Genomic DNA, 22,882 nt, shown 5'->3' on the forward strand with positions numbered 1-22,882 from the left:
AGAGAGTGTCCCACTCTGGGTTACACCAGCCCACACCATCCCCCAGAGAGAGTGTCCCACTCTGGGTTACACCAGCCCACACCATCCCCCAGAGAGAGTGTCCCACTCTGGGTTACACCAGCCCACACCATGTCCCAGAGAGAGTGTATCACTCTGGCTTACACCAGCCCACACCATCCCTCAGAGAGAGTGTCCCACTCTGGGCTACACAGCCCACACCATCCCCCAGAGAGATTGTCCCACTCTGGGCTACACAGCCCACACCATCCCTCAGAGAGAGTGTCCCACTCTGGGTTACATCAGCCCACACCATACCTCAGAGAGAGTGTCCCAGCCTGGTATAAGTATAACAGTAAATTTTTTTTACAAACTAAGTATATCAGAGATTAGCCACGATGATTTAGACACCATGGTGTGGGATAAGTTTGACTTTTCTCCCACCTATCTTGTACGTCGATAACATGATGTAGTTAGTCCCCACTTGGAGTACTGAGAACATATCTGGGCAGCACAGCTGAGAAAGGATAGGCTGGCTTTGGATAGAGCACAATGTAGGTTGACAAGAATGATACCTGGGGTTAGGTTATGAGGAGAGATTATACAAATTAGATTTCTCTGGCATTCAAAATTTTAAGGGATGATCTGATTGAGGTTTTCAAGATATTAAAGGTAAAGAAGGGATAGATAAACTATTCCCAGTGGTTAAGGACTCTGGATCTAAGGGCATAGTTTGAGAATTAGGACCAGATCGTTCAGGAGATATGTTAGGAAGCACTTTGACACACAAAGGGTGGGAGAGGATCAGAACTCGAGATGCTGGAGCAGTTGTTAATTTCATGTCTGCAACGGATACCTTCTTGTTCAGGAAAGGTATGAAGGGATATGGGCCCCATCTATGCCTGTCTCTTCATCAGATATATGGAACAGTCCATCTTCCGCAGCGACACCGGCACCATTCCCTACCTTTTCCTCCCCTACATCGATGACTGCATTGGTGCCATCTCATGCTCCCATGAGGCGGTTGAACAGTTCATCAACATCACCATATTTCGGTTTTGTTTAGTTTAGCGATAGAAAGGGAAAGGTACATGCCACAGGGCAAGAGTCATGGACGCGTGAAGGGCAATTGGGGCAATATAATGCGATTGAGGCATAGAATGGGGTAGCAAAATGCAAGGAATGGGGACAATTAAAATGTGGATCTGGTTTAAGGAACAAATATTGCATGTCCTTGATTGGTATGTCCCTGTCAGGCAGGGAGGAAGTGATAAGGTAAGGGAACCATAGTTTACTACAGAAATTGTATCTTTTGTTAAGCGGTAGAAGGAGGTTTATAGGACGATGAGATGAGATGGTTCAGATGAGGCGATGGAGAGTTACAGATCTGCTCGGAAGGATTTAAAGAGAGAACTAAGAAAATCAAGGAGAGGACATGAGCAGTCTTTAGCAGGTAAAATAAAGGAGAACCCTAAAGCTTTCTGTAGGTATGTGAGGAATAAAAGGATGATGAGGGTAGGAATAAGGCCAGTCAAAGACAGAAGTGGAAAGTTGTGTATGGACCCTGTGGAGATCGGAGAGGTGGTAAACGAATGTTTCAATCTGTTTTCACTCAGGGAAAGGAGAATATTGTAGAGGAGAAGATTGAGATAAGGGCTGTTAGACTTGAAAGGATAAAGGTTAGTAAGGAAAAGGTGTTATTAATTCTAGGTGTGAAAGTAGATAAGTCCCCTGGGCTGGATGGGATCTATCTGAGGATTCTCTGGGAAGCTAGGGAGGAGATGGTGGAGACTTTGGCCTTGGACTTTGAGTCATCATTGTCTACAGGTTTAGTACCTGAGGACTGGAGGATTGCAAATGTCATGCCTACGTTCAAGAAGGGCAGCAGAGATGATCCAGGCAATTATAGACCAGGGCCTGTTCTGCACTGTATTGTTCTATGTTCTATCATAACCACCTTCCACCCTGACCTCAAGTTCACCTGGACCATCTCAGACACCTCCCTCCCCTTCCTGGACCTCTCCATCTCCATCAACGGTGACCGACTCAACACAGACATCTACTACAAGCCCACGGACTCCCACAGCTACCTGGACTACACCTGTTCCCATCCTGCCTCCTGTAAAAATTCTATCCCATATTCCCAATTCCTACACCTCCGCTGCATCTGCTCCCAGGAGGACTAATTCCACCCCAGAACATCCCAGATGGCCTCCTTCCTCAAAGACCACAATTTCTCCTCCCACGTGGTCGATGATGCCCTCCAGCGCATCTCATCCACTTCCCGCACCTTCGCCCTTGAACCCTACTCCTCCAATCGTAACAAGGACAGAACCTGCAGTCATTGTATTTACCTAACAAGGACAGAACCCCCTGATCCTCACCTTCCACATCACCAACCTCTGTGTACATCGCATCATCCTCCGCCACTTCTGCCGCCTACAAATGGACTCCACCACCAGAGTTATATTTCTCTCTCCCCCCCATCTGCATCCCACAGAGACCATTTCCTCCTTGACTCCCTTGTCAGGTGCACGCCCCCCCCCCCCAATCCACCCTCCACTCCCAGAACCTTCCCCTGCTGTCACAAGAACCTGCACCCACACCTCCCCCCTCACCTCCATCCAAGACCCCAAAGGATCCTTCCACATCTGGCAGAGATTTTCCTGTACCTCCACACATGTCATCTACTTTATACCTCCTTCACTGCCAGATTCCAGCCACCCGATGCCTGGAGGAAGAATGCCTCATCTTCCACCTTGTGATCCTCCAACCACACAGGATCAATGTTGATTTCACCAGTTTTCCCATTTCCCCTACCCCCATTTTGGCATAGCCCCCTTGACCTGTCTTACCTGTCCATCTCCCTTCCCACCTATCTGCTTCACCCTCCTCTCCGACCTATCACCTTCACCCCCCACCATCATCTACCTATCGCATTCCCAACTACCTTCCCCCCCCCAGCCCCATCCCCCTCCCATTTGTCTGTCAGCCCCCTTGGGCCAGTCCCTCAATTCCTGAAGGAGGACTTATGCTCAAAACTTTGACTCTCCTGCTCCTCGGATGCGCTTTTCCAGCACCACACTTTTAGGCTTAAGGGACTGAATATTCCTATGTTCCTGTGATCTCTGCTACCTTACCTGATATGGTCACAAATAATGAGCTTACGTAAGAAAATAGTATATGTCGTGCGATGCCAATCACTACCAGCTTGTGGGTAAGATCTTTCACTGCCACCATCCTCTTTCCTTGACTGTGTCTAAGGTAAAAACAATGACTGCAGATGCTGAAAACCAAATACTGGATTAGTGGTGCTGGAAGAGCACAGCAGTTCAGGCAGCATCCAAGTCTAAGGGCCTACTTGGTTTACAATGACTGAAGACCTTAACAAGTAGAAGCTGTCTTAAACAGTGGGAAGTTTATTACATGATTGCAATTACGGCCAGTATACTACAATACAGCTCAGAATAACAGGGCAGTCATTTTCAAGATACTCAGATGTTCTGCCTTTCCCCACCCAAGTTCTCATCACCTTATCAGAGAGGGGTGCAGCTTAATGCAATCTTCAACATTAATCTTACCAGACCCATTACCTTAACAAATAAACCAGAATACAGCGCTTATAAAAGACTCTTCTGAGCCCACTGTCTCCGCAGTGGGTCAGCCTGCTGAAGTTTTATTTAAAATGTGTGATTATAAAGATGTAACTGCTGTAGGTATTTTTTTAGTTGAGTACAAATGAATTACATGAACTTAGCTAAATGTCATAAAGTGGAACCGTGTTTATGCTGGCCTCTATATAAACTTGCTTGACATATATTGTGGTGGGGGTTTTAAACTGTCGCTCTGTGTAAGCCATGGGCTCTTCGGCAAATTAAACAGAGCCCTCAGTACAGAAAGATGTAGTCAAATCATGTTCATCTAATGCCAGCGTGTATACCCCACCTGGCCTCCTTCCACATTGTTTCCCAGCCTGCACCCCATTGAGACAGGTGCTGGAAAATGGGATTAGATGGTTGTTTTCGAATGGCAAGGCCGTGATGGGCCAAAGGGCCTTTTACTGTGCTGTAGATCTCTATGATTCTATGACACTCACATCCTCCTATTCCTAACTCCCTTGTTTGTGTATTTAACCTCCCACTAAATGAATTGATTCCATTTCATTCTCCCTGCCTCTGTTGTAGCACATTCTCACCAATAGCTATGCAAAGAAATTCGTCCAAGTTCCTTGTTTGATCAGGAAACCAAGCTTGGAAGCAATATTTCAAGAACAATCAAGTCAATTTTTGATGGAAGCGTTACATTACCTCCCTGCTTTCACTTTTGACAATTCCTACTCACTGGTCCTTGGAAGATTTGATAGTATTATGATGGTGGAGCATCAAGTTACAACTACTGTTATCTGATTTTTAATACCTAGGACGTTTCAGGCACTAAAATAGTTTTTAAAAAGATAAAAACAGGACTTAAGATGGCTGCTGAAGCTATCAAGAAACAAGATCTAAACAAGTTTGTACTAGAATTAACTTGTCATCAAAACAGCTGAAACGAGTGATTCAGACCAGTGTTCAATTTACATTTTTCTGGTGTGAAAGCTATCTGCAGATGATCCAGTTTGGGAAACACCGATGAAGTCAAACACATGATTACACAATGGAACTGTAATTCAGGCAACAGTTTTTAGGACAGAACAGACAGAAGAAAATAGATTGGAACTGCAGAACTAGAAGGTGCTCTCACTCTCTTCCTGTTTCTCTCTGTCTCTCAACAAACGATGGCCAGTGATATTGCAATTTGAGGACACATCTGTTTATTAAGAACCAAAGGCAATGTACAGATTTTACCACGACTGAGGATAGAAGACATAGATTAAGCAACTGTAGTGTCCATTTAAAACGTAACAAGGACTCTAAAGAGTTTTTTTAAAACTACCTTTTCTTGATTTCTTTTGAATTTAACATTTGCCTATTTTTAAATTTTATTTCAGTTTCTTAAATCACAACTTATTATTTTTCTCCTGGTTAGTATGTAATTATATTCCTTTTTCTTTCATGGAAGGAAGCTACGTAATTAGCTCCTTCACGTATTGCATTTTCATTGATGTATGTTAGAACTGTATGCTAAACAACAATGAAAAATTCCCATTGTCTTGGAAAGAGTCAAAAAGTGCGGTGCAGCAGGTCAGGCAGTATCCGAGGAGCAGGAGAATCGATGTTTCAGGCAGGAGCCCTTTATCAGGATGCAGGGCAGAGGTGGACATCTGTCCCCACTCACCTCCGGCCCTCACCCTGATCCACTCCGGCCCTCACCCTGATCCACTCCGGCCCTCACCCTGATCCACTCCGGCCCTCACCCTGATCCACTCCGGGCTTCAGCCCACTCCAGTCCTCAGCCCACTCCAGTCCTCAGCCCACTCCGGTCCTCACCCTGATCCACTCCGGGCTTCAGCCTGATCCACTCCGGCCCTCACCCTGATCCACTCCGGCCCTCACCCTGATCCACTCCGGCCCTCACCCTGATCCACTCCGGCCCTCACCCTGATCCACTCCGGTCCTCAGCCTGATCCACTCCGGTCCTCAGCCCACTCCGGTCCTCACCCTGATCCACTCCGGCCCTCACCCTGATCCACTCCGGGCTTCAGCCTGATCCACTCCGGCCCTCACCCTGATCCACTCCGGCCCTCACCCTGATCCACTCCGGCCCTCACCCTGATCCACTCCGGTCCTCACCCTGATCCACTCCGGTCCTCAGCCTGACCCACTCCGGTCCTCACCCTGATCCACTCCGGCCCTCACCCTGATCCACTCCGGCCCTCACCCTGATCCACTCCGGTCCTCAGCCCACTCCGGTCCGACTCCTGTTCCTCGGATGCTGCCTGACCTGCTGTGATTTTCCAGTGCCACACTTTCCAACTCTGACTCTCCAGTATCTGCTGTCCTCGCTTTCTCCCACTGCCTCAGGAAGGCAGCTGACATCATGAAAGACCCCTCCCACCCCAGTTGTAATCTCTTCCAACTTTCTCCATCAGGCAGAAGAAAAAGAAGCTTCAACACAGACCGACAGATCCAAGAACAGCTTCTTCCGTGCTGTTAGTAGACTTCTGAATGAATCTCTCAAGTTTTTAATGTAATGTTGATCTTGCTCTTTATGCACCTTCTCTGCAGCTGTAATATTATATTCCTCACTCTATTCTATTACCTAATGCACTTTGTATGGTCTGATCTGCCTCTATTGCAGGCAAAGTAATATTTTTCACTGCACCTAGGTACATCTGACAATAATAAATCAAATATAAACAATTAAAAATCTTTGTTCTAATCTACTGAGTGGGTAAAAAAGAGGGGATCCAGCTCACCTGTCTTCACCTGGTGGTAATAAAGGCTAAATTCTGGAGCATGCTGGTGAATATTTTTCTACTCTCAACTCTCTTGTACCCAGCCTAGCCAGAACTACAGAATACCACGGCCACCTCACCGTACCTGTGAGTAAACAAAGAGATTAGAGGTTCAGAGACATTTTGAAATTGATTGAGGTAATAGATGAGTGTTTTCCTTCAGTGATTTCTGTGTGAATGATTGAGAATGTGTAATAACTGCTGTAGGTGACTTTGTCTGTTTTTGTGGATTCCTACATCTTGTTCATCGTATTCAAAGTGATTGTGCCATGGACACACAAATATGGATTGACAACACATTTTATGTCACTTGCCTGCCTAAAGGTCTTTCAAAACTTGCATGAGGTGCACCAAATTTGAAAGGGTAGGAGAAATCTAGAATGTTGTCCCACTAAAAGGCTGTGGATTCTAGACATTTTCAAGGCAGAGACTGACTTTTTTTTTATTTGGGTAACTGTGTCAAGGAATATGCATTAAATAGGACAGTGACCCAGATCAGCCAGTATTTAATTCAGCCTTGAGGGGCCGAATGGCCTAATCTTGTTCCGGGGAACATGACTTAATGTAAGAAATGTTTTTTAATTAGTCCAGGAAACACAAAAAGCTGAAGTAATTAAATTCAGACTTTCCCCAGAATCTGTTGGTAAACATTGATACATACCCGCGACCTCTCGTACAGGGACACCCATTATCCATCCTTACCCTTTCATTAACCCAGTATCATTTTGTTTGCATTCAATTGTCCTATTTTTATGACATTTTCAAGATCTTCTTTTGCTATTTTTGTAAAGTCCTTCAAAGAAGGGCAATACACAGAGGACATCCAGCAATACTTGCTGTTGCATCACATTGCTGGAGTTACATTTAGAGACAAAAAAAAATGTCATGTGGGTGCGTCATTTTATTTCAGGCTAGAGTACAGCAATGGAAGCATAACTACACCGGCAATTAGCTTATAAAGATCCACACTTCATTCCCTTGTCTTATTGAGAAGTGGGTGATCCACAGTAAATATTGATTGACCATCCAATCCTAACCCACAGAAGAGACTAACTGAGTGTAACTATGCAAGGTGCAAGCCTCCATATGAACTACATTGGTTTCTGTGATATTGCCTGGATAAGTGTGGTCAGTGGAATAGCTGTACATTGTTGGGCAATTGAATATGACGGAGAGCAATGGTTTTCAAATGATAGCAGTCCAATACAGGCTATTTTCATCAAAATTATAAACTGAATCACCCTTTTAATCCACGTGAGTTAGAATTAGGTTCAGAATAGAGTTAGGTTTATTGTCATATATATTCAAATCCAGAAGTACAGGAGTGCAGTGAAACATTTACAATGTGGCCCCTCACCGCATTATCGCAGGTGCAAAGTACCTAGGTACAATTCTTAGACACAAAATAGAGAAATAAAGAAAAATAAGTCGCATTGCCTTACAGTGGTATATGTTGGAAAATAAGAAATAAAGTTAAAAGGATAAGCAAGACAGTCGGATAAACAGATTACAGATAAACATTACATTGCAGGAGATCAGCGAAGAGGCTTCCACACCCGGTCTGACTGGCCTTGCAATCCTCTGATCCCCCCACTCACCAAACCCCAGTCCATTGTCCGTCTCCCTGATCCCCCCAACCACCAGACCCCAAACCAACATCTGTCCCTGCTCCGACCCATGCCAGCAACCCACTCCACGCCACTCTGACCCAGCCCGGGCCTCCATTCCACTCCACTCTCCTCCACTCCAGACCCTCAACCCACTCCACTCCAGACCCTCAACCCACTCCACTCCAGACCCTCAACCCACTCCACTCCAGACCCTCAGCCCACTCCACTCCAGACCTTCAGTTGTTCCTCTCTATAGGTGCTGTTTGGAGGAGCAATTGTTGTTTAAATGTTTGCAGTTTTTAAAAACTCATTTTGCCCAGAAAGTAAAACGATAATCACCTTCATTGGTTTCTAATTTTTCTCCATATTTTTGCGGTTACAGCCAATGGCAGTAATGTATGAAACATGTTGCTTGTACGTTGCTAAATGCCTTCTACGTGCATTCTCTCAGAAATGCTGCTAATGTCGGAGCAATAAATGCAACTTAAGAAAGTAGAAAATTAATGGAACGTTATGCAAAATAAGGAAAAAAAATGATGGTAATGGTTATAGCATGGCAGAGGTTATAAGGAGGAAGGCCAATTTCCATAGTGAAAGGTTATTGAACACCGTCGGTAATCCCACTCCAAGTTGGAGAAATAGTTGAGGCTGGAAAAGGAGATATAAAGATGGAACAAAATAGAAAATGTCTTGGGTACAACAGGTAATCAGGAAGGCTAATAGAATGGGGGCCTCATTTCAAGGGAGATGGAATAGAAGAGGAGGGAACTATTTTTGAAACTACAAGACCACATCTGGAATACTGTGAGCAGTTTTGGTCCCCTTATTAAAGGAAATATATTATTTCATTGGAATCAGATCAGAAAAGTTTTGCTAGGATGGTTCCTGGTGTGGAGGGATTGACTTATGAGCAAAGATTAAACAGGCTGGGAGTGTACTGACTGGAGTTCAGAAGAATGAGAGGCGATCTCATTGAAACATATCAGATTCTGTAGGAGCTTGACAGGGTCAACGCTGAGAGGATGTTACCCCTCATGGGAGAGTCTAGGACCAGAGGGCACTGTCTCAGAATAAAGGGGCAACAGTTTAAGATTGCGATAACGCGGAATTTCTTCTTTCTCAGAGGGTTCTGAGTCTTTGGAATCCTTGCCCCAGAGAGCTGTGGGAGCAGAGTCCTTGTGTATATTTAAAGCTAAAAGAGATGGATTCTTGATCATCCAGGGAATTGAGGCTTACGGGGAAAGGGCAGGGAAGTGGACATGAGGAATGTCGGATCAGCCATGATCCTATTGAATGGAAGAACAGACTAGAGGGGCTGAATGGCTGACTCCTGTTCCTATTTCTGATGGTCTTATAGTCTTATAACATTGCGTGAGCATGCTTTGTGGGAATGGGTATGTTAAAAATGCTCTGTACTCTTGTGATGTTAATAATTATGGATAAAGCTTGAGGTATTTGTGGGATTTTTAAGGGTGTTGTAATTCAGTGTTCCCCAGCAGGGAGCAGCACTCAAACAATGCAGGTCAGAGCCCGAGAGACATCATTCTCGCCCTGAATCACTCATTTACATTTCCTTTGGGAAACTGTTGAATCCTGGCAACTCAAGTCTGTCTGTCCTTTGGGAGCAACATAAGGATGTTTAGGAACAGAAGCAAGTTCAACTAACGCGCTCCTTTCTGAATAATTCATTGCCCTCCCCGCCCCAGCCATCCTATTGTGACTCCCAATATTACGCTAGAAATTGGGCCTCATTGTTGCCTGTTCTCTTAGCACAAAAACAAGTGCACAGATCAGCCAATCAGGGATCAACATCCTGTGCCAAAAGAATGCCTGGAAGTCATCTAACATGACTAGATTTTTATACGTTCCCAGTGACTTCCCCAAGCAAGCATTATGCCCTTTACATGGGTAAATCATTGGTTAAGCTCCTGTCTGAGAGTGTCTCATTTAGCATTATGCTGAGGTGGGAGCTGGGCTGAAGACCTGGTGGTAGGAACATCGGAATAGCACTAGGCCACTCACCCCCTCAAGCCTTACCACCATTCAGTAAGATCATGGCTGATTTGTGACCTAACCCCATTTATCTGCCTTGGGTCCATATCTCTTGACAACCTTGCTTAGTAAAAGTTTGTCTATCTCAGATTGTCTATCACAGCGCTCCGAAAACTAGTGCTTCCAAATAAACCCTGTTGGACTATAACCTGGTGTTGTGTGATTTTTAACTTTGTCCAGCCCAGTTCAACACTGGCACTGCCACATCAGACTTTAATGTAACGGCTGAATTAGCATCAACTGCTGTTTCACAAGAGAGTCCAGACCTTCACTACCCTGTGTGTGGAGAAGTGCTTTCTAATATCTTATGGCCTGGCCTCAACTATATTCCTGGTTCTAGGATCTTCAACCAGTGAGAATAATTTATTTTTAATCTATCTGTCAATATCCTGAAGACCTCATCCCTTAACCTTCCAAATTCTAAAGAATAAAGGCCTAATTTTAAACATAGATTAGCCCCTGAAGCCCTGGTGTCACCTTTGTAAATCTGGGCTTAACTCCATCCTCATCCTACACATTTTAATAAATTGCCAAGTAGACACCTGAAAAACAAACAGATCTAAATTATATAAACATCCAAAACATTCATAAATTTTAATACAAATACCTGACAAATTGTGATTTATAACATTACCAATTCCAAAAGGCAAATGGTCACAAACAGAAAGGTCCAGGAGAGAGTGTGGGGGAGAGAGCAGGGAGAAGGTCTTACAAGGACTTTGAAAGTGAAGGCCATAGACTTAAGGGATGAAGATGGCTTGGTACTATTAGCATTGGACTATTCATCCAGCAGGTAAAAACAATGACTGCAGATGCTGGAAACCAGATTCTGGATTAGTGGTGCTGGAAGAGCACAGCAGTTCAGGCAGCATCCAAGGAGCTTCGAAATCGACATTTCGAGGGCTTTTGCCCAAAACGTCGATTTCAAAGCTATTAATCCAGCAACCCAGGTATTGCTCTGGGGAGCCAGGTTCGAATCCCATTATGGTGGAATTTGAATTCAATTTTTAAAAATCTGGAATTAAGAGTCTAATGATGACAATGAAACCATTGTCAGGAAAAACCCCATCTGCTCTGCACTTTAGGGAAGGAAACTGCCAACTGGGGTACACATGACTCCAGACCCACAGCAATGTGGTTGAGTCTCAACTGCAATCTGGTGGGAGGGGGCAGAGGCAATAAAAAAGTGATGCCCATATTCTGTGAATGAATTTTTAAAAAGACTCCAAACTGCAGATGCTTATGACAAACACAAGGTCTGTTAGCACACTGTCGATATAGTCATCAGATCAGGAGGTTGTATGTTCATGGTGCAGTGCTATCATCCTACCTCTCGACCAGGAGGTCAGACTTCAAACCCCATCTGGATCAGAGATGTGTCATACTATCTCCGAGCAGATTGACTGGGGGAAAGATATCAGGTCCTTGTGTGCACACACTTCATTGTTCAAACCTGACCTGTGCTGAGAGAGCTATGAAATGTTGAAGGAAGCATGAGATGAAGCTGGGAAGCACTTACATAGCTCTTTTAGAAATGCTTCCTTTCAAATAAATCTCAGCTCCTTACAATGGTCCAAATATGATTCAAAAGGACTGTGATTTTGAGAGATTAAATGTAATCTTCTTCCAAAATAATGTGGCACCTATTTAAAATATTGAGCCTGTAAAAGGCTAAGTTGCTTGTCAGAATTATAATAATTATTAGAAGAGATTTAAAATGCATCTCAGAACATTGTGACTGGCATTATCAGGTGGAGTAATTGGCTTAAGAAGTGGGTTCAGCAATAACTGTGCAACACAACGTAAACTTGTAATTTACGGCGTATGGATTTCAGCCAAGGTGTATAATTTATAAAGGAAAGCCATTATTTCTTGCCTGATTTCCCTTTGGAAAGTGCAGCGTTAACGCAAGAGATTTACTTCAGGGTAGTGTAGCTCTGCACTCCATGTGACGGTTGCCACAGCAATATCAGACAGCAGAATCACACAGATGACCTTGCTTTGTAAGAGTGACTTCTAATGGAGCTCAGCTCACCAACATTCTGCAATAAATGGCAAGATACTGTGAGTGAAATGAGCTCTCGGCTTTATCTCACTGTTTAATGACCCATTGTGCAAATGAACAAAATCTCCAGTATTTTGTTTAGCTATTACAACTGCTACCCTGCTCCATGGCAACCACATCAGAGTGACCTTGCTTCACCAGTAATATTAATTTGCTGTAATTGGATCTGTAATAAAATCTGCAAAGAGTGTGCGGGGCAGAGAGAGAGAATGGAAGAGAAATAATGGGAGGAACGATGGCACAAAATGCTGGAAAGTGAGCGAACACGAGTCCAAAAGAAACACAATGACAGAAATGAAGATGGAGAACAAAAGCACAACGTAATTAATTTGAGAGACAGAGTAAGAAAATGGCAAAATAAAGCAAAAGGAAGTTAAACATTAATTTATCCTGGATCAAATCCCTGAATAGAATTGTTTTGCTTGGGAGCACAGTGTTCTATAATATTTAAGTTTAAAATAATATCTTACAAGTTTATCAGCCTGATGTAAAAGTGAGTGACATTTAATATCAAAACCCAGTCTACAGTAATTGATAAATATGGTGCTGACTTGTACATCCCTAAAGGTATTTCGAGGATTATCATGTTACCAATAAATAATAGAAGCCGAAAGTATTATATTTTAGCCATGATAATGTGCTTGCTCTAAATGAAGATTGGTTTTCTCTAATCTTGATCTGTATTGTTAAATATTACTGACTGGAGCATATTATGTATTGGAAAGTATTTAGCATTAACAGGTAACAAGACTGAGTGTATTAACACAAATTTGGAAAGCCTACACCTGCTTCAGAACAAGCTAAAGAAAAAACATTCTATGTTTTTATTCTTTCACTTATGTTCTCCTTTGTGTTTTAAGTTCTGATGTATCTGCATCGCATTTGAACTGAACAGTGAAATAACTCCACAGAGGCTGGTATCGCATCATCAAATCACCCCTTTTTTAGAGACAGAGAGTCCTGGACACTGATCCAGCTCCCTCAGAGGCAGCTCTCAGAATGAATAGAACCCCTGATACTCCTGTTTCTATCTGTCAGCCAGGGCTCCCTAATGGAACCAGACTAACAGCCCCAACCAGGGAACTCAGTTCAATGAGGTCCACATGACTGACCTCGTTGAGTTGTCTTATGAGGAGGGTTGGATCTTCCTGCCTCGTCTCCCCTGGAGGTTAGAGAGTAGGGGTGTAAAACACTCTGCCTGCAACAGTTGCAGTCTTGCCTAATGTATGGACATTTAAATGGTGATTGGATAGGCATATGGACAAGAATGGAATAGCGTAAGTTAGATGGGCTTCAGATTGGTTCCACAGGTCGGTGCAACATCAAGGGCCGAAGGGCCTGTACTGCGCTGGAATGTTCTACATTCTATGTTTAGTAAGAGACAACTTGATTGATATATATATAGATTCCAAGGGCTCCTGACAAGGTAGATGTAGAGTAGATGTTTCCTCTTGTAGGAGAATCTAGATGCAGCAGTCAGTGTTTAAAAATCAAGAGTCACATTCTAAAGAAGTGATTTTCTTTTCTTCTGTCAAAAAAAATGGGTTTTCAGAACTCTCTTCCTGAACAGATGATGGAAGCAGAGTCCTGGAGTATTATTAAAATTAGATCCCCTACAGTGTGGAAACAGGCCTTTCGGCCCAACAAAGAGTAACCCACCCAAATTCATTCCCCTATATTTACCCCTGACTGATGCACCTAACACTGTGAGCAATTGAGCACGGCCAATTCACCTGGCCTGTGGGAGGAAACTCACACAGACATGGGGAGAACGTGCAAACTCCACACTGACAGTAACCCGAGGCTGGAATTGAACCTGGGTCCCTGGTGCTGTGAGGGTGTAGCAATAACCACTGAGCCATTGTGCTGCCCTTGAGCCATTGTGCTGCACTGAAATATGGTGCCACCCTAAGTAGATTAAAGCCGAGGTAGATAGATTTCTTGTTAAGCAATGGTGTGAAAGGTTATTGGGGGAGGGGGGAATGTGCATTTAAAGTTACAATTAGACCAGCCACGATTTCAATGAATGGCAGAGCAGCCTGGAGACACTACATAGCCTATTCTTGTTCCTGTTTGGATATTGATATGTTTGTCTCTTGGTATTCCCTACAGTGCAGTATGTCACTGCAGCAGTACACTGTTCAACACCCTCTGACTCGGATTGTTCCTCCAATCATTCCGTGTTCTTCAACCAAATAAATTGGCTTGGTCTACAGCATTGTTTAACGGACAGCATCGTTCATGTAAAATACTCAAAAGCTTCAGATAATATAGAATGAAAAACCGACAAATCCCACCCACTGCTTCCATAAAGAATGTACAATTTATACATAAAACTTGCCATGGATTTTATCTCCTGAAAATAATAGCTTGTAATTTCATAGAATCCCTACAGTGTAGAAGCAAGCCATTCGGCCCATTGAGTCCACAGCAACCCTCCATTGAGCATCCCACCAGACCCAACCTACATTTCCCCACAGCTAACCCAACTGGCTTGGACACCATGGGCTTGTTAGTATGGCCAATCCCATTTAAACTGCACATCTTTGGACTGCAGAAGGAAGCCCATGCAGACATGAGGAGAATGTGCAAACTCCACACAGACAGTCACTCAAGGGTAGAATTGAACCCAGGTTCCTGCTACTGTGAGGCAGCAGTGCTAACCACTGAGCCACCCATAAAATAGTTCAGCAAAAATGTCACAGTAGCTATCTGTCTCCAGTACAAAAGGCCATACGAGACCCAGCACCCATGATGTGGAGATAGTGCTGGGTTTAGAACATCCCTTGGTCTTGAACATCAGGCTGTGTTGAATCATTGCCAAGCAACAGAATCATACACTCTCCATCAAAAGCCCAACTGCATATAAACAGCATGAGCCTCAGGAACACAGTGTTTCTCAAACCTCTCCAAACAAATTTATATGGTTACCCATGCTGTCTTGCTCATGTAAACTGAACATGGGGGGGCACAAATTGAATCACTGATTCCAACCGTCACACTTTACCTGAGAGGATACTGTGCAGAAATTATAAATTTTCTACCACATGGGGTGGGAGGTTAAAACAAATACCCTCACACTTGCAGGACCTTGAATCAGTCCCGTACATACTGAGTAATTGTGCTCACATTATACCCATTTACTTATAAGGGTTATTGTGTAACATCAAAGTATGTAGACATCACTGGTTTTGCAAAATTTGACATTGATTAAAATATATCACACAATTTTCCTTTTCAAAATGTTTTTAACATTGTGCACTTCCAACTGCATTACAGAAGGCTTAGTCAATAAGGGCTAGCACAGTGACTCAGTGGTTAGCACAGCACCAGGGATGTGGGTTCGGTTCTACCCTCAGGTTACTGTGTGCGTGAGGTTTACCTGAGTCCTCACTGTGCCTGCGTAGGTTTCCTCCTACAGTCCAAAGATGTGTAGGCTAGGTGGATTAGCCATGCTAAATGCCGGGATGGGGTAGGGGAGTCGGTCTGGGTAGGATACTCTTCAGAGGATTGGTGTGAGCTGAATAGCCTGTTTCCACACTATAGAGATTCTATGATTCAACCCTGGATATGGTAGCATCCCTTCATTTAACAGCCTACCTTCACTATTCTCTTTTCCATATTGGATGGTGTAATAAGGTAGTGTTTTGACCTGACTAAAGCACTGCATTATGGAGAGGAAGGTGTTTACAATGGGGGTGGGAGATGGGGTTCGGATTAGCAAGTGATGATGCATAATTTTTCAAGAAGAAATGAAAAACTAAAGACAAATATTATTTCTGGAAGGGCTTCCTGGTGGTTCTGGGTGAATTGTTATAGAAAGGTGTTAAAGGAACATGTCACTTCCCTTCCTTTTTTATCAGGGAACACCGTGTCGCTCACAAGACGTTTCCTGTGAGCTGACAGAAGCTGAAAACCAATAAGTGCAACCCAAGGGATTTTCAGAAATTGTGTTGGCCAGCAGTCTAGCTCCAGCAGAATAAAATTGCTTTCCTTTTTCTTCCAGGATCAAGTAGACAACTGTGCAAGCAACCCCTGTCACCATGGCAACTGCAGCAGCTCTGACAATGGCTATGTTTGTGTTTGTGAAGAAGGTTATCAGGGTGATACGTGTGATCAACCTCTGACAAGCACTTTGACCCCGGCCTGGGCGGAATCAACGCTGCCATGGCAACCCCAGCCAGCTGCAACGTCTTTGTCGTCCAACACAACCTCACCATTGTCCTCACCCTCAACCTCACCCTCATCCTCATCCTCATCCTTGCTCTCATCCTCCTCATCGCCTTCACCCTCATCCTCATCTTTGCCCAAACCCTCATACTCCTCATCACCCTCACCCTCACCCTCACCCTCACCCTCACCCTCACCCTTGTCCTTGCAGCAAACAGTCGTCACGCTGTCGCCATGGCAGCCGGAACCCGGACACAAAATTGTAAACCTAACATGGGACGTCAAAGAGGTAAGAAACCCAACTGTTACACTCAGTCCATCTTTACCCTCAGTTCTGTCAGAGTTATTTCTCCTGGTTGCTTGGTGCTGGAGTGCTCCTCTCTCTAGAGTCAGTGAGTTTGAGGGATTTTTATCCAAGGCCATTCGGCCTCTCAGATCTCAGTGTACCTGCTGCCCTGAGAGGATAATGGCACCTGCACAGATTTGGTATTGTGGCAAGGAGGCCAATCCATCCATTGTGCCTGCACCTATTCTGTTACCCAGTGCCAATCTCCTGCCTTTTCCCTGCACGCCATTTCTATCCAAATAAACTCTTCAATGCCCCCCTGGGATTTAAAAAAATTCATTCACAGCATGAGGGCTGGACCTGCATGTATTGCCCATCCCGAATTACCCAGAGGGCAGGTAAGAACTAATCCCATTGCTGTGGGTCTGGAGTCACATATAGGCCAGACCAGGTAAGGATGGCAGCTTCCTTCCCTAATGGATGTTAGTTGGGGTTTTCCCTGACAATCAACAAACGATTCAAGTTCATCATTAAACTCTTAATACCTGATATTTTGTTCAATTCAAATTCCAACATCTGCCATGATGGGATAGGAACTCAGCTCCCAGGAATATTACCTGTACCTTTAGATGAACAGTCTGGTGATAATATTACCAGGCTCTCACCTCCTCCTACTACCTCAGTTGGAACATGCCTCTACAATGGCCCTCTTTACCAAAACAGGTCCCAGTGGATTTGATAACATCCGTTGCTGCTAAACATGTTTCAGTCATTGATCTTGATCTCTCCCTCACTTCCATGTAAGTATACATTCATAGAGTCATAGAGTCATAGATGGAAACAGACCCTTCGGTCCAACCTGTCCATGCCAACCAGATATCCCAACCCAATCTAGTCCCACCTGCTAGCACCTGACTCATATCCCTCCAAACCCTTCCTTTTCACATACCCATCCAAATGCCTTTTAAATGTAGTAATTGTACTAACCTCCACCACTTCCCTTGGCAGTTCATTCCATACATGTACCACCCTCTTTGTGAAAAAGTTGACCCTTCGGTCTTTTTTATATCTTTCCCCTCTCAACCTAAAACTATCCCCTCTAGTTCTGGACTCCCCCAGGGAAAAGACTTTGCCTATTTACCCTATCCATGTCCCTCATGATTTTATAAACCTCTATCAGGTCACCCCTCAGCCTCCGACGCTCCAGGGAAAACAGCCCCAGCCTGTTCAGCCTCTCCCGATATCTCAAATCCTCCAAACATGGCAACATCCTTGTATATCTTTTCTGAACCCTTTCAAGTTTCACAACATCTTTCTGATAGGAAGGAGACTAGAATTGCACACAATATTCTAAAAATTCCCTAACCAATGTCCTGTACAGCTGGAACATGACCTCCCAACTCCTGTACTCAATACTCTGACCAATAAAGGAAAGCATACCAAACACCTTCTTCACTATCCTATCTACCTGCGACTCCACTTTCAAGGAGCTATGAACCTGCACTCCAAGGTCTCTTTGTTCAGCAACACTTCCTAGGACCTTACCATTAAATGTATAAGTCCTGCTAAGATTTGCTTTCCCAAAATGCAGCACCTCATATTTATCTGAATTAAACTCCATCTGCCAAGACTCAGCCCATTGGCCCATCTGGTACAGATCCTGTTATAATCTGAGGTAACCCTCTTCGCTGTCCACTACACCTCCAATTTTGGTGTCATCTGCAAACTTACTAACTGTACCTCTTATGCTCGCATCCAAATCATTTATGTAAATGACAAAAAGTAGAGGACCCAACACTGATCCTTGTGGCAGTCCACTGGTTACAGGCCTCCAGTCTGAAAAACAACCCTCCACCACCACCCTCTGTCTTCTACCTTTGAGCCAGTCCTGATTCCAAATGGCGAATTCTCCCTGTATTACATGAGATCTAACCTTGCTCACCAATATCCCATGGGGAATCTTGTCGAACGCCTTACTGAAGTCCATATAGATCACATCTACTGCTCTGCCCTCATCAATCTTCTTTGTTACTTCTTCAAAAAACTCAATCAAGTTTGTGAGACATGTTTTCCCACACACAAGGCCATGTTGACTATCCCTAATCAGTCCTTGCCTTTCCAAATACATGTACATCCTGTCCCTCAGGATTCACTCCAACAACTTGCCCACCACCGAGGTCAGGCTCACCGGTCTATAGTTCCCTGGCGTGTCCTTACTACCTTCCCTAAATAGTGACATCACGTTAGCCAACCATTCCATAAAAAACACTTATTGGAGCAATATTCTGAGCTATTCAAGCAATCAGGGTAACATTATTTTTCATTACAAAAGTAGGTAATTTAAAAGAAACTTCTGAAAAAGCGTCCTCTTGAATGGGAGCGTGAGAGTGTGAGGATGAATTGGAGAGAGACTGGATAAGCTTGGAGCAGAGAGAGGGAGATTAGGAGGGACATGGACAGGAGATGAAGCAGCTGTTCCCTTTAGTCACAACATCAATACCAATTTATGGTGACAGGCAGGAGATTTAGACTTGTGGGAACTTTTTTCACTCGGGGGTGGTGAGGGAGTTGAGGGAGCAAACCCCTCAAGCTTTGAAAAGTACTTGGATGTACACTTGTGGTGTCAGAGCATTCAAGGCTGTGGGCCTAGTGAGGGAAAATGGGACTAGTGTAGGCAGCAATGTACCTTTGACAGTACAGACTCAATGGGCCGAAGGACCTCTTCTATACTGTGTGGTTCCACCCAATCAAAATTAAAATTTGAAAACAAGGAGAGGAATCTTAACCTTTCTCAATCAAAAGTTTGGGTCAACTGGGAGTATAAAAATGTTAAAATGTCAAACCTGAACACAACCCAACCTAAACATTTGTAGCACGGTGGCTCAGTGGTTAGCACTACTGCCTCACAGCACCAGGGTCCCAGGTTCAATTCCAGCCTTGGGTGACTGTCTGTGTGGATTTCCTCCCACAGTCCAAGGATGTGCAGGCTAGGGTGGATTTTCTGTGCTAAGCTGCCCATGGTGTGTAGGTTAGGGGAATGGGTCTGGGTGGCTTACTCTTGGGGAGGGCCAGTTACCGCACTGTAGGAATTCTAGCCTCTTCCTGTTTTAACTGAGTCTAGATTAGAGTGGTGCTGGAAAAGCACAGCAGGTCAGGCAGCATCCAAGGAGCAGGTATTCCTGATGAAGGGCTTTTGCCCAAAACGTCGATTTTCCTGCTCCTCAGATGCTGCCTGACCTGCTGTGCTTTTCCAGCACTACACTAATCTAGAGTCTGGTTTCCAGCATCTGCAGGCCTTGTTTTTACCCTGTTTTAACTGAGGCTGAATAAGTACGAGTGCTCCCATTGGCCCAGGCTATCTCATCTAAATATTTTAATGAAAATGCAGTCTCACATTTCTTTGACATTCCAAGTTGGCTCTGCTGGACCTTAGGAGCTCCAGAAGGTGCAAGAAGATCAGGAAAGCTATTGGGATAGGTGCAGATACCAAGAGGAAAACGCATGAGCAGCTGCCAGAACTCAGTCAGGTCCCTCCATGTGATAGATCAGCCCAGGAGCTTCCATACCCCCAACCCCCATCCCATCAAGATCATTCCCCACTGGACCTCCCTCACCCTCTGATCTGTCCCTATCCCTAATTATTCAAGCCAGGCTGCATCTATCTTCCTGACCCCACACCCCTGCATCTCCCATTTCTACAGCATAAAGTCTATTACTCTCTTACTCTCTCAGAGCCTCTCTTACAGTCTTCTCAAATCATTAGGAGGACAACCCCATCAATTGGGTGGCGTTTGACCATAAAACCACACAGCCATCAGAAACAGGAACAGCAGTAAGGCCATTTGGCCCCATGAGCCTGCTCCGCCATGCAATAGGATCGCAGCCAATTTAGGATGAGGATCCCATTGAAAGAAAAAGGAACCAAAACCAGAACTTCAAGAGAGCCTCGGGTGGAGGTGAGGGGAATGATGGGAAGCTGAAAGGTCTGAAGGTGGATAAACCCCATCTGGTCCATGGACTACACCCCAGGGCTCTGAAGGAGATAGCTGAGGAGGTTGTAGAGGCATTGGTGGTGATCTTTCAGGAATCATGAGTCAGGGAGGGTCCTGGAGACTGCAAACTGGTTAATGTAACCCCCCTGTTTAAGAAAGGAGGGAGGCAGAAGACAGGAAACGATAGGCTGGTTAGCCTGACCTCAGTTGTCGGTAACATTTTAGAGTTTATTATTAAGGATGAGATTGCAGAGTACTTGGAAGTGCATGGTAAAATAGGGATGAGTCAGCATGGCTCATTCCTGATGAAGGGCTTTTGCCCGAAACGTCGATTTCGCTGCTCGTTGGATGCTGCCTGAACTGCTGTGCTCTTCCAGCACCACTAATTCAGTATTTGCTTTCCAGCATCTGCAGTCATTGTTTTTACCTCCTTAATCAAGGAGAGGTCATACCTGATAAATCTCTTATAATTCTTTGAGGAGCTAGTCAGCAAGTTAGACAAAAGAGAGCCAGTGTATGTCATTGAGGCATAGAGCCATGGAAACAGGCCCTTCACCTCAAACTGGTCCACGTTGCTCATGGTGCCCAGTCATCTCACTCCAACTGCCCACATATCCCTCGAAACCCTTCCCATCCATGCACTGATCCAAATGTTTTTTTTAATGTTGCTATAATACCAACCTCAACTACTTTCTCTGGCAGCCCATTCCATATCCGCATCACTCTCTGAGTGAAGAAGTTGCCCTACAGCTCCTTCTTAAATCCTTCCCCTCTCACCTTAAAATAATGCCCTCTAGATTTCAATTCCCCATCACCGGGAAAGAGACTATATGCAGTTATCTTATCTATGCCCCTCATTATTTTTTACATCTCAGAAAGGTCACCCCTCATTCTCCTACGCTCCAATGAATAAAGTGCTATCCTGGCCAACTTCTCCCTATAACTCAGACCTACTAATCCTGGCAATATCCTCATAAATCTCCTTCACACTCTTTCCTGTTTAACTATGTCTTTCTTATACAGGGTGATTAAAACCAGACACAATACTCCAAGAGCGACCTCACCAACAACTGTAACATAACGTCCCAATTTCTAGACTCAATACCTTGACCAATGAAGGCCAGCATGCTAAATGCCTTCTTCACCACCCTATCTACCTGTGACACTGCTTTCAACAAACTATGTACTTGTACTCCCAGGTCCCTTTGTCCATAACACTCCTCAGGATCTTACCATTTACTGTGTAAGTTCTACCTTGGTTTGTCTTTCCAAAGTGCAACACCTCACCCTTACCTGTATTGAACTACATTTGCCAATCCTCAGCCCAGTTCCCCATCTGATCAAGATCCCTCTGTAATTTTTGATAACCTTCCTCACTATCAACGATACCTCCTAATTTTCTATCATTTGCAAGTTTACTAAACATGCCTTGTACATTCACATCTAGATCATTTATGTAAATCACAAATAACTAGGGTCCAACCACCAATCCCTGTGACACTCCATGAAGCACAGGCCTCCCCCAGTCCCTGAAACAAGCTTCAAACATCACCCTCTGCTTCCTGCCATTGAGCCGGTTAGCTAGCTCTCGGAACTCATGTGTTTCCTACAAATCCGAACACTCTATCACTGTCAGAAAACAATGACATCTTCCTGCTGCACAAAGGAACTATTCTGTTGTTATCTATTCAGAGAATTTCTCAAACATAAGCATAAATCATATTCTAATTCAGAATATTGAGCAGATTTATTAATGTTCAATGGAGCAACATAATATTTAAGAGTTAGAAAAAGATTCTGCATTGTGGCATCAAGAGGTATTCAGATTTCCCCACTGACTAAAGTACTGAACTATGTAGTAACTATAACAACACAGTTTTTGCTTTTACCATACAGCAGTGTCCTGAATGGAAAAGAGATATATACCATCTCTGATTGGCTTAGAGAGCCATGTCAGTACTCACAATGCCTGCAGTTATGCAAATACAAACCTTAAACCATTCCAGTCACTGTGTGTCACTCTGACCTGCCAGAGTTTGTCAGCAAGGCGAAAGCTAAGTGGCAGCATTATTATATTATACCGCATTAGGATTTCAGAACACATTTATAAAAGGGCGAAGGGAAAATGAGAATTGAATATCAAAATACTTAGGAACAGTCATGATTGTGACCTGCAGTTATAGAGAACTGTGTTCAGAATAAATTCGGAACGTGGGAACAGAATTAGGCCTTTCAAATCCCTCAGGTCTGTTCTAACATTCAGGAGATCAGGACTGATCTCATCCCAATTTCACCTTTGCCCCATATCCATTTAAT

General features: G+C 44.1%; 1 protein-coding gene across 4 annotated transcripts in view; it reads left to right on the top strand.

Annotated features, from left to right (window-relative positions):
• Positions 1 to 22,882, top strand: part of dner (delta/notch-like EGF repeat containing) — a 293,020-nt gene that overhangs the window by 91,791 nt on the left and 178,347 nt on the right. For 2 of the 4 annotated variants that reach the window (XR_011960841.1, XM_072571949.1), the window contains exons 2-3: positions 6,026 to 6,085; positions 16,125 to 16,577. Coding sequence is in view for 3 of the 4 variants with exons in the window: in XM_072571949.1 (XP_072428050.1) it covers positions 6,026 to 6,085; positions 16,125 to 16,577 (513 nt within the window). In the remaining variant the exon portion in view is untranslated. Of the gene's footprint in view, positions 1 to 6,025; positions 6,086 to 12,348; positions 12,460 to 16,124; positions 16,578 to 22,882 lie in introns of those variants that run through there. The other 2 variants (XM_072571951.1, XM_072571950.1) reach the window with 2 other exon arrangements.

Source organism: Chiloscyllium punctatum, chromosome 6 (assembly GCF_047496795.1).
Source record: "Chiloscyllium punctatum isolate Juve2018m chromosome 6, sChiPun1.3, whole genome shotgun sequence".
Classification (NCBI taxonomy): Eukaryota; Metazoa; Chordata; class Chondrichthyes; order Orectolobiformes; family Hemiscylliidae; genus Chiloscyllium; species Chiloscyllium punctatum.